This window comes from Plectropomus leopardus, chromosome 11 (genome assembly GCF_026936395.1).
Source record: "Plectropomus leopardus strain MGB_pleo_1.0 chromosome 11, ASM2693639v1, whole genome shotgun sequence".
NCBI lineage: Eukaryota > Metazoa > Chordata > Actinopteri > Perciformes > Serranidae > Plectropomus > Plectropomus leopardus.
In genome coordinates this window covers 13,069,829-13,088,974 of record NC_142186.1, presented here as the reverse complement: position 1 = coordinate 13,088,974, position 19,146 = coordinate 13,069,829, and the positions used below count along the sequence as shown (strand labels likewise).

The following is a 19,146-nucleotide window of genomic DNA, read 5'->3' as shown; positions in this document are numbered from 1 at the left end:
ACATTGTGACATTTTGTTGCTGCTCTCCATTTAAGGTGGCATGTGCTTGTTGTAATGAATGGTTGCTTCTTTCACATGTTTCCTTTGTTGTTTTTATCAGCCACTATGCGGATGGAAACTCTTTGACACCCTTGCTTTTTTTTATTCTTTAATTTTGTTTTTTTGTTGTTGTTTTTCTGGTGGCACAGAGGCACATGATGGTGAAGGGCCAACTCTGTCTTACTCCCAGCTCATCAAATACCAATGCTTGATCAATGGCCCTCAGCTTCAGATACTGAGGCACCCTTTAGCGGCAGTATGTGATGCACTTGGCAGCATCATTTTTTGATGCTCAGAGCAACTGCTGTAGTATAAAGAGCAAGAAAGTCCACATAGGGTGAGCTGAAGAGGATGTGGATGATTTAAACAAACTCTGGACTTTCACGACTGTTAGTGTCCAGTGTGAATCCAAAAGTCAATTGAGTTATTTTAATAGCAACATAGTGTGCTAGTAGCGTGTTTGTTCGCTCTGAAAAGACACAATGCATGTAACAGGCGTGAATTGACCCGTTCTTGAGCATCCAAAACTGATGCTGGAGGAGAAACGAGAATGTCATAGTTAGATGTGTAGAACCGCTGACCAAGCGTCCATATTTGACAAGTTGGGACTTAAAATGGATTTGAGGAGCAGCATGATATGAATGCTTTGTCTACCTTACAATAACATTCACATTAACATGATACATTGAAAGTCCTCATAAAAACAGGAAGATAGAGACACATCTTCCTTCTCCCTTTCTCTTTTCATCTCTTTCTCCCTTTCCTACATCATCAGTTCAAGTCCAATCTGCTCTTCGCCCATAACTGTCTAAAATGAATGAAGAGCAGCTGACAGGCTGACAGTTTTTCTTCCTCCTCTTCCCTTCTCTGCCTTTTTTTCTTCTGAGGCAGTTAGCAACACCGTGGACCACAGACACACACACACTCTCCTTACTCCCTCTCCCTTCTGCACCCTGCCTGTCAAGTGTTATTTGGCGCACTGTGGTTTATTGGCTTGGTTTTGTTGTGCGGCGGGACAATCGGAGCACGGTTTGGATGGAGGAAGCTGATGAATGGTGTTCCCTGAGCCGTACAAAGCGTCCTCCTCTCTACTTCATTGATGTGTTGCTGCGAACTCAGCTGGCTGCCCAGTGAGTTTGTGCTGTATACTGTTGTTGGCTTACAAACAGACAGATGCACATGGACGCTCAGCACTGAAAAGGGCTTTTATGCTTTTTTACAGTGATGATCCCTCTCACACTCACCACTTTTCTCATGGTCCTTTCTACCCTCTCTCTCTCTGCTACAGTAACAGTGCAACATGCAACTGTGAGACAGAGTATGGAGGTGACAGACAGGCTTCTCTAAAGTGTTTTAGTGAAAAGAATATAACAGTCCTCTTGATGAAAGGTCAGCATGCCTAACAAAGGGCTAACGAGAGGGGCTGGAGATTATAGACGGAAATATATAGGCACTGTGATGCACCAAAACTACATTCAAAGTTGAGTTCCATTGGACATAAGGTGAAATGGTAATGGTGAGGCTATTTATCTATTTAATAGATGTTATTATAAAACAGATGTTACATGTAATGCTGTAGTAAAATGCACTAATAAGTCATCTACAGCTGCAAAGACCTGACCATGACACACTGACTCATCTGACCGTATATTCCTGTCACAGCTGCTGCCCCCCCCGACCCCATGCCTCTTTGTAAGAGGTGACAATCCCTCTCAGTTATTTTTTCCAACAGGATCATTTAGATATGTGACCTGGCCCACTTGCATACAACTCACAGAGTAAAGAGAGGGCTGTCAACTCTTAGACACTGAGACAAGACATGAACGGCATCAATGTAACACAGTTAGCTTTCAGCTTCTTTGTGCTTTAATTATAACAACTGAATCCGCTTTTCAAAAACTAGAGAACGCCGCAGTCTCAGGGATCTAAATTCTTTACGAGTTGCAGTGTATGGATCACTGCTTTTGGAAGCTCCTGTTGTGTCACATAGGAGCACTTTGGATTGTTATCTGTTGCACAGAACATGGCTGGTCTGACCATGTTGTTCCGTTTCCACCATATGGGCTTTCTCAGGGACAGGAAGGGCCGGCTGACTATGGAACCGTGTCACACAGCTAACAAAGCTGGTAGGTAGTCCAGAAAAGTGCTGTAGAGAGAGTACTGTGTGAAAGGTGAATGTGTACGGTGACATTTATTTGGCATATTTTGATTGAGGATGGGCAGTATATCAATATAATATCGACATTGTGATATGGGATCAGATATTGTCATAGATTTAGGGTAATGTAATATATTAAGTGTTGTCTTCTCCTGGTTTTATATTTTATCTAACAGTAAAGTGATCTGATTTTCTGAACTTACCAGGCTGTTGTATCTGTACTATTATTTGCCTTTACCCATGTCATCATTAAATCTCATTGTGTACATATATTTTACAAAAGCACCCATAGTCAACCCTACAATACTGTCACAATATCGATATGAATTTAAAAAATATATATCTTATGATATTGATTTTCTTCAAATCAACCGGCTTCAGATGATCAAAAACGTCTGTGCATAATGTAATGCGGCTTTACCATTAATGCAACACTTTTATATCAAGATAATTTGTTTGCTGCAGCCTTCCCATAATGTCAACATTTTTCTGTGGAGATAATTTGTTTGCTGAAGCTTAAGCTCTCATGCATGTAAATCAAAGGAGTTGGATCATGACTTTTTTCTGGCCTTGCTTTTGAGCTCCATGTCTCATAAACCCATTTTTAAAGCTTATCGGAGCTTTCCTCACTATTTGGAAAAATAATGGTAATCCCCCTTGACTTTCCCTTTGAGAGACAACAAAGAAGCTTAATTTCTCTCTCGGAGTAAACAATGAATAAGCTCTTTGTTTCGTTTCCTCAGTTCAAAAGATGTTGGCTCCCAGTCATGAGTATTTGAATCAAATTTAGCCATGCTCATGAAAGGGGGAAGCAGTAGGATAATTTGGTCTCAATGAATTTATGCACAAATAAAGATGTTGTTTGCGTGTTTTTAAGGCTTACTGACGTCAAAATGGCGTAAAAGTTCAAACATGAAAGCTTTACACATGATTATAAATGAGTGGTATGCCTACTCAAGTAAATGTATTCTTTGATTTTTGTTTTGCATCTAGGCCTTTTTTTTATAAACAATCCTAAAAATACTTTGTCAGAAGACTGATAATTTAAGACTTGCCCTAATCCATGTAACAATCTTTTATTTATTTGAAGAAAACAAGATGAATGCACTTGAGAGGTCACATTTTTCAAAACATGTCTCATAAGGTCAGTAAATAGATGGAGGACATCATTTACATTTAGGACCCTTAGGTGCCACAGTGCAAAAGCTCACAGTGACCAACAGAGTCTAGGTATTAGTCAGAGAGACGATTACAACCAATCATTATTAAAGCCTATTTCACCCGCAAATCCACCAGTGACAACTGTTTGGCTGGCTTAACTTTTTTCTCCCTGTGAGCAGATAGCCTGACAAACAAGGGGAGAAACTGTTTAATGCAAAGCAGCACTTGTTACTAAATCTTGTTTTGGGGAGGGGTTAGTGACATGGGGGGACACAGTGAAGAAAAGCCGGTTGGTGAGGGCAAAAAGGAGCTGGCAGAGCCTTCAGCTTTCTGTAGCTCCGTGGGTGGCAGGGCGTTGGCCAATATATGGCACGACAGTTGTTCAGTTGCCTCCTCGCCATACAACAATGGTATGGTCAGGAAGATAGACCTGCTGTAGACCTCTGTAGGGTGTAGGCCTAGACTGTAAGGGACAGTTTGGTACTGGTTTTGGTTTTCAATGGCGGTGCTGGATAACCACAGCTGGCAATACGCCCAGGCTGGAAAAACCCTGATCAGACTCTCAGGTAGAGTATTGTCTCTTTTATTCAGAATCCTGTTTATTTTGACTCCTATTTGTACAAGTACTGAGCCAGAATGACATCGTGTGTACAACTGAAATGTCTGCAGTAGAAAAAAAACATGATTATAATAACACCTTTTGTAGAAGGATATTTAGGGTCCTCCCTTAAATCTCTCCCTTAAAAGTGTGTTTTGTTATTTTTACTGTAAACTTAATGATCGAGATTCTTGTTCCACTTCATAATATTTTCTTTGTGCTGATATTTTAGATATTATTAATGCATCGTTTTGTGTTTTATTTTAAATCAATGTGACCTCAGTACTTTTGACAAAAAGAACCTTAAATGCAGATTCATATATGAAAACGCAGTGGCATCTTCATCAACTTGTATGATATTTTGTTTCAACCAAGATATGTGGAAGTGATTAAAAATTGCAAATAAGAAAAATCCTGCGTAGACAAGGGAACCACCCCCCATAATAAAACAGACCAAATTACAGTCAATGGAAAATTGGTTGGATATTTCTTTGTTGGGTTTTTTTTTTCATTCCTGTTATTCAAATACTGCCTTTATCATGCATGTGCTAGAAAAAAAGATTATGATTCCGAGTTATTAAAATGCATTTAGTAAGTTATGACTGTCATGTCTTAAGCATTTGAACATTTGTTATACATTTGAGGAAAGCACAGCTCTCAGTGATGGATTCATTCTTGCAGTTTATCAGTCACCCATGGGCCAGAAAACGTGGAATTACAGTTAATAACAATAGTATGTCTATATTCTGTCTGAGAAGAGATGGGGAAGTGAATGACTGCATAACTTAATAATAGACTGCTCATAACTCTCTGCATGCTCATTTTGTTTCCTGGACATAAAGTAGTATGATAAAAACATGCATACTGTTACAAAAGCCCTACTTTTAAAATGTCTTTTGCAATGCAGCAACAATATTGCAATTCCCAAGAGGACAAAATATAGGAATGCCTCACAGTATAGTGCAAACCAATACAAAAATCCTGCAGTAAATATAACTGTTGAAAAAAATTAATTCTGATTGTCAGTGGAGTTTAAGTTTTAATTTAACTTTGTGGCAGTTTTTGTGGAGTTATGCAAAATTCTGCAGAGTTACTTTCATTCAATTTTGCTGAGGCTGAGCTTTACTTCTGTTGTTCTGTGATGGTGAAGTAGCCTGAATAATTCTGACACATGATTTTTTGTTTGCAACAAATTTGACTCAGGCTTTGACTGTGTTAGCCTCTTGGGCTTACCTTGTTGGCCTAAAAAAATACTGTTAAGGTCAAATCTCTGTTAAACATACTGCTAATTTATGCCTGTGTATAAACCTATGTGTTTTATATTTAAAGAAATTGAGGTGATGTTTTAGGAAATGAAGGTGACACAAATGACCACTACATCTGTGCACATTGTTTTTTGTTGATACACTTTACCACCATCCCTCATGCTTAAGGTGTCCTGTTTTCAGTTTAGTATATGGGTCATTGTGCTCAGCTTCTGCTGTGCTACATAGACATAAAACTGATTTAGTTATGATATAAAAAGAAAAAAATGCCTGTGAGGCACACTGTACAGCTTATATTTACTGAATTTTGAGGCTATTTTAGCTAAAAACAACCCCCTGCTTGAACAGTTTGTAATCCTGGGCAGCTTCAGCCTGCCAGCAACAGTAGATCTGTGCCAGGTGTTGAGATGGGTCAACCAGGACAGCTGGACTACACTTTAAACACAGGACAGAAGTTAAATTATTAGACGGTCCACGACATGAGACCTGGCTTTTACCTCCCCAAATACTCTGATAAAGTAGCTAAAAGATACTCTGGGCATCACTCTCAATAAAATTGGAAGTGTTCATTTCCATCCTCTCTTGCTCAATCACTAAGACTTGGTGCCTGCAGGGATAATGTATGCAGATGTCTGAGGAGATGACTGCTCTGAGGCGATTACTAGAAATAGTGCTATTTATCATGAGGACAGCACTGCAGAATGAGATCACATGAAGGCAAGCTGAGGGAGGATTTATAAAGCCTCTAGCATAGTTTAATTTAAAATATATATCCCAAGACCTGAGACATAACATGAAGTCAGGTCTGAGTTCTAACTTGGGATGATGACAATCAATTGATAAATCCTTTCACTTGAGACACATTTTTCCCGATATATGACCTTTTCACTTTTATGTTAAGATCAATAGAGAAGTTCTTTGTCAGACCCTGTAAAAGCTAAATATAAATACTTAGTGTTCCAGTAGTCATTGTTCAGGGAAATAAAAACTTGTCATCCAGTAGATGACCATCAAACTTTGTCGCAGACTTTTAAGACTCCATACACGTACAGACACAGTAGATGTCTAATTACTATGCACCCCAGGATGAACTGTTGTGACAGTCCTTCAGTTTAAATGCTGAACAGATGCAGAATGGAGCTGTGGCAAGTTAATAATGACAAGTGCTCCCAATCAAAGGGTCTTGTGCCTGTCAAAATGCTGGCGGTTGGTGTAACGCTGGCCAACATTTACTCATCCTTTCAAATTTAGCCATGTTGTAGTGTGTGCACACAAAACTCCTTAAAAAAAAGACAGCATTAAGTACTGGCAAGTGACGCAGAGGGTTGCCAATAGTGAGGCCCAGAGGGACACTAAGTATGTCAGAAGTCAATAGAGTCAGCAGAGGGAGGGGAGAATACAGAGAGAGAGAGACAGATAGGGTGGTAGAGATGAGAGACAAAGAAAAGAAAGAGAAATGAGGAGATTTGTAAATTATACACGGAGGTGAGGTTGTTATTCGGGGTCACTGAGGTGTGAAAGGAAAAGACAAACAGCTGTAGCGCTATAATAAGAACACATACAATACTTATATTCTGTCAAGGTGTATTACAACTTTAACCAGATTACAACTGAAACAACTACACACACAAACACAGTAACATGTGTATTCCTGTTTGTACAGCATGCATTCATCCCTCATCTGTCTCCAGGTTGTGTGCATTTCATCTGCTAAAGCATGTCATTGTGACTGCTTTTACAGCTCACGCATGTTGCAGCAATAAAAGTATTATTTCAGAAGTGTGTGTGTGGTGTAGACAGTAGTTCATTATACAGCAATGAAACTGCTTTGATTGTGTTCTTCACTGGTTTCACAAACAGCTCAGTGAAACAGCCTGAACATGCACACTCACTGCCTTGCATAATACTGCTGACGATTGTTTTTCGAAGCATTGTGCCATAGCTGCTCACACACTGTACTAAATAAGAGTTATATTTAGGGTAGATTAGATTTGAATGGCGTGGACATGATTTACAGAGCCCTCTGTTCTCTCTGCTCTGTGTGATGAGATGTTTATTTAGAGGGCTCTTAATCTATTTAGGTAAAATTTTGTTTCACTGTCAGTCCTTGGGTTTTGTCGTGTAACGCTCAATTATGAGCTACTTTTACATATCACATTGCTTACTCACTTTAACAGTAAAGCTTCTCATTGCGACGTTTATTTCACAGTTACATTGCAGTGGCCAAGTGCTTGTTGACCCATCTCCAATTATCACATTTGTGCTTGTGCAGGAGAAATTTGTGTTGGAAGATTTGATCAGGGCTGGTGCTGAAATGATTAGTTGAATAATAGATTAGTTGATAAACAAAAAAATAATCAGCAATTTTGACTTTGTCAAGCAAAAATCCAAAACATTCCATAGTTCTGGTGTCTCAAATGGGAAGATGCTTTTCTCTTTTATAAATTTGGAAATTGTATGTTGTGAATATGGGACTGTTGGCCAGACAAAACAAACTATTTGAAGACAGCTGCTAGGGTGCAATATTGATATTATATTGATATCATGATATGAAGATATCATCTTAGATTTTGGATATTGTAATATTATAAGTGTTACAATAAAGGCAGTAAAGTGATGTAATTTTCTGAACTTAACAGACTTTTCTAGTTATTCTATTATTTGCCTTTACCACTTAGTCATTATATCCACATTACTGATGATAATTTATCAAAAATCTCATTGTGTAAAACTTTTGTGCAAGCTCCCCGATAGTCAACCCTACAATATTGATATTGACGTACTTGGTTAAAAATATTGCGATATTTGACCTCTTTGCATCCATAACCTTTACAAAGTATTTGAAGCTGGTAGCGACTCCATATACTGCTGCTTAGGTTAAACAAATTGCAGGAAGAAACATAAAATAACAGTTCTTCAGTGGCAGGATGGTTTTGTTTTATCTTAAGGCGCCACTCTGCAGTTACAGATTGAAAATTTCAACACAGTGCCAAAGCTGAACCATGAGATTCGATTTTTTTCCTACCCTTACCGTTTGTTATGACTTATTCATACCCTTTTTTGCTGTGCTTAAGGGTTATACGCAGGTCGGGGGGTTGTGGTGGGAGCAAAGTGTTATTTTTACTGTAAGCCACACTGTAACAACAATATGAGAAACCCGATGAAAGTTGAGCTCACCACAGTCCCCAGGCCCCCTGCCAGCTTCGGCTGAAGGTCGCAGAACTGGAGTAGAGCAAAGGCTGCTAGAAGTGGCTTTGTATCTGGGGGGGTGATTGAAAGACTGTGTGAGAGAAGAAGATAGGAGAATAAATAAATGAAAAGGGTATCCAGTTAAAGAGAAAAAAAGATGGAGAAATGGAGCAAGAGGCAGAACAAGAGGGAGATAGAGCTCTAAGTTGTTTATCTTATCACCCTGTTGCACCAGGGCAACGTACGCCTGCTGTTATTCTAGTCGGGGTTGTCACACAAGGGACATGACAAACAACCTGCTTGTAACAGCCCATCACACAGGCCAAACACTTATATTGCCCACAACAACATGGAGGGCTCAGGGCAATGGCAGCCTGATATACCTTCACACTAGGGTGTTGAGAAGAAATAGTACACAACATGGCATCTTCATATGGCAGACACATGATGAGAGGTGATATTGTAAGCAGATAAAAACAAGCTGTGGTTACAGAGATAAAAGCTGACTTGTTCCTGTAAGTCTCTTGTGTGGAACAGCCAGATAATCCTAATTTAAAATCAACATCAAACTGTGAAAGTCAGCACTTAAGTAAATTCAGGTTGAGTGTTCTAGACCGCTCAGTTTGTTATTTGACCTTTATTTGCAAGAGAATCAACTTTTCTTAACCCCAAAAAGCTGACATGTTGTATGTCGAAGTGCTGGGACACATGCTGTGTCTTTTTAGCCGCCTGGCAAAAGAGAGGTCAGGTGCTGGGTGGTGCTCTTGTGTCTTCTGCAAACTTTTAAGAACGCGGAGGCAGGTTGTTTTAGAAGTTTCTAAGAGACCACAGCCAGCACCGTATCAAAGACTTCTTACAAGAAATCCCAAGTTTGAAGCTCATCTTCTTCCAGGCATTGTTTAAAATGTTCTTTTGGTCTAAAATGTTTTGCATGGGACAGATAAAAAGCTCTAGGTAACCCTGCACTAAATTCAAATTTAGTTTGAACTTAGTTTATCTCAGGACACGGCAGTAACAACCTGAAAAATAGGTGCTTGGGAACACTTGTGTGCCGTGATGCCTTCACCCTCACTTTTGAGCACACCTTTCATGTGTCTACATTGAAAACAACAGATTTAAGGCTAGGGGAAAAAAAGTATGTGTAGGGTCCCTACCACTTCTGTCAAACAAAGCTGGTTCTGAAATGTTGAAGATCTAAACACAATCTTAAACAGCACCACAAAACGGAAGATCTCGCTGCTATTACTGCAGACTCCACCTGTAGACCCCTGCTGGTATACATTCAGGGCTAGAAGTTTCCTGGAAGACAATGATGTTACTTTTCTCAGAGTGAGATATCGATTTTGTGTTGTGCTGGAGTGAATTCCCTTGTGAATCTACAGTGGCCTGTGGCCTGCTTTCTGCCTGAGTTCTGTTAAGTTTCACCAAAAAGCTGATAAAGTGGCACATCCCTCTCTCTAAGGGAGCACTATTCTTAGAGCCTTGCAAAGGATGTCAGTCACATTGCAACACAGTGAAACACAGGTCAGAACACAGGCACACACAAATAGAAACATAAAGATACAACTGTTGGCCCGCGTAGACTCACACATAGATAGACATACACACACGGCTTTATACACTAAGGCTAATGCACACACTATATAGCACAGTAATGACTAAACCAATCCCCTTTCACACTTCCTCTGTTTCTGCACTGCTCCCAAAAGCTCCCCACATTCTTAGTCAGTCCAAGTCAGGCCAAACTGAGCCAAACCAGGCTGAGCAGTGTGACAAATGCCTCCCAGTTCTCTCTTTTCACTCAAACTCATAGTGAGGTTCACATACTGGGCTCTGACCCAGGACCAAAAGTATGAAAGGGCCATCTGAAATCCATCACAGCCACATGCACTGTAAATCTTCATATAACAGATACTAAATTTTTAAAAGGTTTTCATTTATACAGCTGTGATTACAAATAAATAACGGACATCTATCTGTACTATGAAAGCGTGTTGAATGGTCAAGTACTGGGAGCACATCATTGCTTAAAATGCATGTCATAGTGACTACTGTTCTGAATCTTTGGATCTTAATACAGTTATCCTCGCTGGCAGCTGGGACATGTGTTATCGGCTTCATGCTGAGGCGGTCAGCACAACAGCCAGGGGAACTGCACTGTAGTATTTCTGCAGTATTATGTGGCAGTCCTGGTCTGTTCTGCTGTACTACTCGTACAGCCTAGCTTGTAATTGCTCTGAGTTTGAGGTTACGAGGTTATGAGCCTGAGGATTGGCATCATGCGGCGTGCCAGGCTGCGCAGATGCACCACGTACAGTCTAGCCTGTGGTCGAAAGGATTGGAAGCAAAGGGATTGGCACAATGAACTGAGGCCGTCTGTTCAGACGTGCTGTGGACTGGAATGATGACACGAATATGCAGTTGTGTTCATTTTTGGTTTATGAGCTAAGGTTATGATGCTTGTAGGTGAAGATGTTGTTATGTGTATCCCTGCACATGTTTCAATTTTGGTCAGGGATTTTATAAACTTTTCCATGCTGATCTAAACTTAGTGCATTACATCTCATTAAAGCCCTCTAGAAACAAGTCTGAACGAGTTGGATCCTAAAGGGTGCAGGATGTGTTCGGTCTGTGGTGTAAATAACTCGAACAAAGCGTGAACACAATCTGTTTAGTAGTGTATTCAAATCTGCATGTGAGTGTTTCCAGCCTGGAGTCAGGAGGACAAAAGGAACTGGATTGGCATGCTTTCCGCATGTTGTCCTGTTTTACTGCCTCTGCTACACACAGTGTTAAATTCATAATGTGAATTTAAGGATTTAGGGCAAAATCCTCGTGGAGAGACAAATGAGCTGAGTGAGTATGTGTTTCTGCCTCTTGCGCCGCGTGTGTTTGCTTTCTAAATTTATGCAAAGCAACAGGAGTGAAAATGTACTCACTGCCCTAGCTGCGTGTGAAATATTTTCACACTGACTTTGAAATCATAGATGGAGAAATTGTTTTAAAACAGAGCATTAAACTGTTTGGTCTCATTTCATTCTGTGTCTTCAAGCTCAGTGTAGGCTAAGATTTTCATCTCTCTTCTATGGTTGTGTTTGGTTTGATGAGAATATCACTGCTGAACCAAAAGGGTTAATTAGCTGAGCGTCATAAATGCACACAGTCAGAGAGGTTGCTGCCATCATCGAGCAGCCAAAGTCTGCATTAGAACAAAAAAAGTTTTTTGTGGTATGTGATATTTCATACCTTCATACCCTCCTGAAATTTCACCAGGGACAGTATGTGATGGTGTCAGTGTGCAGCGCTAAGAGTTCAGCTTCAGTTAAGCTCCCTGTTTCACCAGTAGAGACCAGAGACTGAACTTTATGAACAATGAGTTTTATTGAAAGAGCAGTGCCTGTATTTGTGGCAAAACTGAAAAACGTATCTTCGTGATATCTAAATACCACGGTATACTGTATAAATAGTTTGAAACTAGCTAATTTTATATGGTTGTGTTATGGTTTTACTAATTTTAACCAGTCTGATTTTATCTGGTTTAATTAAGTGGAACTACTGTTTTCATTACTTTTATCGTTAATGGAATTAATTAATTTAGGCACGTCAAGGCAAGTGTTTATTTATTTTATATATATTTATATATGTTATACAGATATTTGTGTATCTGTGTTGTATGGTTTGGTGATTTTGAGTCTAAAACAAATTTCCCTGTGAGATATTAAAGTATACTTAACCTTAATACTGTAATATCAAGCCTAGAATAAAATTAGGTTATCCATAACTATAATGCATGTAAGCATGGGATTGGACAAACCCTGACTGTACACAATATCCATGCGTAAATAATGAATGATAAATAATGGTGTCAGTTTTGCATAGTTGTGGGAAAAAAAGTTATCCAAGTTCTGTTTTGCCTGTTTCTCTTGGAAAGACATTTACTTTATGGCCTTTTCCTGCAGTATTCCACTGTCTTGGACACATAAGTGTTATTGTATATATTTATTAAAATTAAAAAAGACTACAATGAGAAGGACAAATCACTGACCAACTGCTTAAATATGTAGTACTCTATAATAATACTCTTGCTTGTGTGCTATGCACTCTCACACTTAAGAGTGCATAGCACAAAAGCAAGAGTATTATTTTATATCATACATTATCTGTTGTCAAGCCAACCCAAACAAAAAAACAGCTGCAAAGAGGAAAAGAACTTAAGTTCACATGCTGTTGCAGTCTTGTTCATGTGCGTATTTTTGCCTCTGTGTGTCATGACTGACAGACTGTCATCTTCCACTCCTGCATCCCAGTGATCCACTACCTGTCATATCATGTGTGCCGTTGATCTCCTTATTCATCACCTCGTATTTCCTAGTACTGTGTAGATATGTAAGGAAAGATGTGAAATGAATTTGCACCTTTCCTCTTAATTTTCCTGTTTTGAATTCTAGATTAAAAAAATAATCATATAAAAAAGCTTACTGTAGAACCTTATTTCTTGGACGAACACTTTGCATTTCGCCTCATTTTACAGGGCACTGAGTGCAGGCTGCCAGTAAAATGGATTGCTCTCATTATGAGTGTGTTATGAACAAGCAGTCTGTGATTGAAAAGCTTTATTTCATGCTCAGCAGACTTGTAAATGAGGGGTTGTGTGTAGTGAAGAGAGAAGATTGTCGTGTGCGCTTGTGTGTTCTGCTGTGTGTAGCGAGAGGTGTTGATGGGATTTCATGAATCACAGTGTGTAGGGCAATGCTTTATTTCTATGGGATATTGTATTCTTTATTGCTGCATATAAAAATGACGAAAAATTAGGAAAGGCTCCGTGGTTGTGTGTGTACTTGTGGCATTGTGCCTTTTTACTGTGTTGACATCACAAGTAATGGGCTATCATACTGTGGAAGCAACTTGCTCTTCACATGCAGATGTTAATATTTTGCTGCTATCCATTTTTTCATGATCATATAGTACAACACTATGTAGAATTCCCCAACCTGATCTTCATAATCCAGTTTCCATCATTAAGATGTGCAACTTATATGTCAGCCACATATGTTTCTAGCTAACTGCAGCCTTCTACATAAAACAAAGCATGTTTAACATGGTACGAACTGAACAGTAGTGTCAGGTAGTCATTGGCCCCAGTGTACAGAATTATTAGTGCATGTTAGTTACTAGTTATGAAGTGTGCCAACACACACACACATACATACACACACACACACACACACATCTTTACGCCTATACCATTCCTTTTACTACTGCCACTTTTCTGTTTTTAAAAGTATGACTGCTCACTCAGCTTGCAGATGTGCTCAGCTTGTCCACCTTGACAGATTTTGCACCTAAACTAGCTACCATATATCGTATAGTCTAATTGCATGGTCAAATAGAGCCTTGATATTAGACACTATACCCAGCAATCATCCCCTCTTTAAGTTTGGGCAATTTTGCAGGTCATTGAATGCAGCGCAGGCAGAACTCATCATGGGTTCTATTTTCCATCAGCAACCATTGAAGGCATTTGAGTTGAAGGGTGGATAATTGATCTGTCGATCCTGTCAGAGTTGATCAGGTCAGCTTAATACAGACTTTTTAGACCCAAAGCAATGAATGGTTAAATTGCATTGTCAATGTGCCTGATAATCCACTGCACCATCTGTAAACAGAGTACACTCAGCACTCCGAGAGTGTTGTGCAGTCAACAACAATAATAAACAGTATTCTAGTACTGCTCCAGTGCCAAAAATATAAAAGCAGTACGTGGTTGCAGATGTTTTAATCATGGCGGGTCACCACATATAAATCCAGTCAATAACTAGCGGTATATATATTTCAATAGTGCTCCTAATGAATGCGGCAGCTCCAAAAATATAAAGTATAAAATAAATATGTGGCAGCAGATCAGGGCGGGTTACCACAAATAAATAAATGTTTGGGAAATCCTGTCTTTTATAGCACATTTTTAGTATTTCATAGTTTATGTTGATAAAGCATACACAGTAATCTTGTTATGGATTGATAGTGACGACTTACAAAAAACAAACAAACAGAAAAAACATGGTGGAGATGAGTTTGCCTTTTCAAAGGCATATATAGCAAATGGTGCCATCTCTGCTTTAATCTGAGCTCTTCTTTTAACATAGGGGTATGGCTGAGGTGGAACTTTGGTAAGGGCCAGTTCTGTGTCCAGCACATAGTTGGAGGGCCTGCTCTCTCTCTGGGCTCCCCCAACACCGCGGCTCCTAGTGCAACTGCACTGTCTGCACTGTCTACATCTGTGCCCCTGGAACTACAGTTTTTGCAGGGCTGCAGCATTATAACAGAGGTCAGTGTTGGCTGTGTTCCAGTGCCAGTATCTTACATAAACCACCACAGTGAGGAATGTGTCTGGGCACACTTAACAGGAAACACACACAAGTGCTAACACACAAAGTGCAAGAGGAGTATTGTTTCTTTCTGCTTGGGTCCTTTAGTGCTGAAGTTTAGTGCACAGACACTGAAACACTCTTTGAAGTCTACTTCTCTGTTTTCAAAATCTTTCCAGCTATTGCCATGCTCAATCTTCTTACCTTGTTCTCTGCGTGTGAGAGACAGATAGAGGAGGCTTGGATGAGAAACAGGTGCAGCAGGTTATAAAGAGACAGTCAGCTACAGAGAGGGTGGTCATAAAAACTATGAGTGTGGACTGCGAGGGACCCACTCAGCTGTTTAGCCTCTCTCTCTCCTCTCTTCTCTCGCCAGCCATGGAATGAAAATGAAACCATTATTGCTACCTCAGTCCCATCTCGTCTCAGCTGGTCGTGACATTATCCGTGAGTCAGGTTGTGTCCAGCCCGGTCACTTCCCACAGTGAGCTAATGTGCTGTCATCCAGGCCTGACTACTGCTCCTAACTCCTTCAGACCGTGGATGAAATCGATATCACAGCAGCCATTAAAATCTGTAGGAGTTATTTAGCCGCCTCTCTGTCTTTCTGCAGCCTCCTCTGTCTGTATTATTATCTGCCTCGCTGTAAGCAGCAGTTTTGTGTGTCCCTTTATTCTTCTTGCTTGAATCATTATCAGCCTGTGCTTGTCTTTTCCTGTCATTTCATACCACACACTTTGTCTTTGTGCCTCATTTACCTCCGATCCATTTATCTTTTCTCCAACCATCGTTACTATGCTTTCGGTCACATCTCTTATTTTCCATCCTCATATCCTCACGTTGCAACTCATTAGCGACCTGGAAGAAGCAGTCATAGGTTTAATGATACTCATGTTGAAAAATGTCTTCATTTTACAGTTTTGCTCCGTGTATCAAGCTGTGGGCTGAAAAATATTCAAATTTTCAAAGCAAATACCCAACTTTGAGTAATCACTGGCTCCTGCTTGAGATTATGGCTGTAGTTTAAAATGAATTTAGAATTATGACTGACATTTATTTGAGGGCATTTGGTGTGTGTGTGTGTGTGTGTGTGTGTGTGTGTGTGTGTGTGTGTGTGTGTGTGTGTGTGTGTGTGTGTGTGTGTGTGTGTGTTTGAGTGCATGATTAAGCACTCAGTCTAGCCAATATCTAATTAGCTTATTTCCATTCGTAGTCAGTGTGATTAAATGTTTATATTATAACTGTCAAAGCAGCACAGTGTTTATCTAAAGTTGTTAGCTCTTTCCTCAACAGTATTTGTTTCCCTTTTTGACCTCAAAGCTCTATTTACCAAAACAGCTTGAAAATATTTCTTATATTTCAATGCTTTCTTCCCCGGATGGCATTCTTTGTAATTATGCTTTGCTGTTTGCATGCAGCTTCAAATACACTCTCCTTTATGACGCTTGTGTGCTTATGTGAAGGAATAGACTATACTCTGTGTGCATGTGTAAATGTGAGAGATGACTCACAGCTAGAATGAGCGATATCTGATGACATCACCAGCCAACTACATCTGCAGAGAGGCACTGCCCCCCACACACACACACCTCCTCACTTGCATGCACTCATATATTCAGTGGTTAAAGCTGTCAATATCACGGCTGGTGTGTATAACTGCGGCACCATAGCTCTCAGCTGTAGATTACTGTGCTCTCCAGCACTTTGGTTTCTGCATTGCCATTTGCTGGATGATTATCATGAAATTGTCCTGAATGCTATTTTTCTTTTGTGTGTGGGTTTTTTTTTTCTATGTAATCATAAAGTTGTTGCACTGACCCAGAATTTGTATTGTTTACCAAATAAGAATATATTCTATTTGAATAAAAAAGCCTTTAACAGTCATCATCAGTGACTATAAAGATGGACAACATGTCTCCACTTCCCCCGACTGGATAAAAATGTAATTAAAATGTCTCAGATATCAGAGAGCCCGGGAGGTTAGTGGGTAGTGTGGGGGCAACGTGTACAAAGACAGTGTCCTTGCCGCAGCAGCCGCAGGTTCGCTTCCAGCTTGTGGCCCTTTGCTGCATGTCATCACCTCTCTCTCCCTCTGTCATGTTTGCTCTGTCCTCTCAACTAAAGGTAAAATAAATCAAGTAAAAATAAATATAAAAATCTTGGATCTGGCAGCTGCCATTTTGTGCTGGGGATGTCATTTGGAGCCAGAGTCTGCAGAGAATGAATCTCAAAGGCATCGAGTCCCCGCTCATACACCGATTCCAACCAATCACAAGCAGCACTATTGATCACTAGCACGCCAATTGGCACACACAGCTGTCAATCATGATGTCAAACCCCCTCTATATAGCATCAAATAATGAATTAAAAGCAAACTTATAAGAAAAACAAACACTTGAAAACACATCAGCATGATAAAGACTACCTTCTATGAAAGAAACCATCTTTGGGAAAAATTCATTTGACGCATACTTTGATCTTGTTTAGCCCATATCTCATCCACTAACATGGAGGGGGTGGGCTTTATGACCTATACTGCAGCCAGCCAACAGATTTTGGATTCATATCTGGGGAGCAGCAAACACTGACCAACTCAACACATAACAAATGTGCTACATGCTGCTGGTCATTTTGGAATAAATAGAAAGATTAAAATTGTTGCCACTCCGTTGATCAGCTGTCTGTTTCCGTTTGTCTTTGTGTTGCCTCCTGCCTTGCTGACCTTGCTGTTTTTATCTGTGTTTCTCTTTCTCAGGGTTTCATCGCAATGAGGATATGAAAGCCATTGATGTGCTTCCCATCCTCAAAGAAAAGGTCGCCTTTCTCTCAGGTCAGATATGTACTATACTCATAAAATCTGCCATTCACACTTTTTTCAATGAGGAGAAGTTATAAGGAAACAAGTTTGCTTAGTTTTGCTTAGTCATTCCATATTGGATCATGTCTAAGTTGAGATGTGAGTGTTTTGAAATGGAATGTCTCCTGGTCCAAGTATGGTTATCTATTTCAGAAGTGGTGTTTATGCAGATCAATCAGAAATTGGGTGATTTTTTTCAACAAGCTGTTTATGGCCTTGATCATAGTTACAACTATGCAGGAATTCTTGACTACTGTTTAGGGGCATCTCTAAGGGGTGGCATGTAGGGTGTCACGGGCCACCCCTGAAATCGGATTGGCCACCCCAGGCGCCACTCTGTTATAATTGGGTATCAGCCCGGTCAGTCTGAACTGTTTGATGAGCAAACTGAATTTTAGTTCGTACCTGCTTTTCAGTCTTAAACCTGAGAGGCAGTAATGTTGCAGAGTAGTATCTAGCCTTCCAAAAAGCCACAGAAAAGGAAGAAGATCTCTTTTGATTTGGAACGGAGCCACCGCGGAGCAGAGCTTTATTTCACATTTATGTGGTGTCATTCTGCTGTGATTGGTAGGTCTATTTATCTGTCTATAAACAGGAATGTAAGACACTGCTAAGTTAGAATTTAAAGCAGGTATGGGTAATGAAGGCAAAAATGGTAAATTGAAGCTATGCGGATGCATGTGCATGCAGCAGTGTGCGTTCTTCATGCCACCCCTTGCCTTAGTCTGCATTACAAAAAAAAGTCTGGACATGACACTTTTTATAAGCGAGACAAAAGGGCTGTCTGGCTAACTTTCCCATATGTTTTTTTTTTTGGTGCCGTGTCTATGATCTTCATAGCTTCCTCTCTGATACGTGTCAGTACCTTGTCGCTACCTGTTTAGAAGTCCCTACATCACCTATGCGCTCGGCCAAGGAATGTGTGAATGCAGCAAAATAAGAAGAAAATAAGACTAAAGAACTTAGTGAGACAAGATCATTCCTGCAGCATATAAAGCAGGGAAGTGAGATCCGATCAGAAGTGGTCACTCAAGAGACATTTAGAGACACATTCCAATGCCCCATAAGAACAGAGACTTAGAGCTGTCCACTTGTGATTGGATCACCTAAGATGCATTTTAATTCCAGTTGTAACAGGTTCAAATGGCTCCTGTGCTTAAAGGACAGGATAGTTTCTAATGGGAACACAAACTGTGTGTCCCTTAAATGTCACAACTTGCACAGCTTGGGTATGAATATTCTTTTTCTGTGATTTCTACTTGTTGGGTTGATTAAATGCACCCACTTATTTCTCTGAACTGCTCCTGACTTCTCATGGTGCTGACCTGACCTCTACCCCATTAGTGTTAACTGCATGGGCATTGCCATAATTGTATGCGAGTTTGCAAGAGTGTTTTTCTCTGCTCACTAATTGTCAGCGTTGTTTATCACTGCAGTCTGCGTAAAAGGCCATTACTCGTCTTGTCATCGTGAGACTAATTTGACCCATGGCTCTTCACTTTGACTCACTACAG

General features: G+C 40.0%; 1 protein-coding gene across 1 annotated transcript in view; it reads left to right on the top strand.

Moving 5' to 3' along the window:
• The window catches only part of triob (trio Rho guanine nucleotide exchange factor b), a 118,096-nt gene that overhangs the window by 25,459 nt on the left and 73,491 nt on the right, over window positions 1-19,146 (top strand). The window contains exon 3 of the mRNA XM_042490614.2: window positions 17,531-17,605. Coding sequence (XP_042346548.2) covers window positions 17,531-17,605 — 75 coding nt within the window. The remainder of the gene's footprint in view (window positions 1-17,530; window positions 17,606-19,146) is intronic.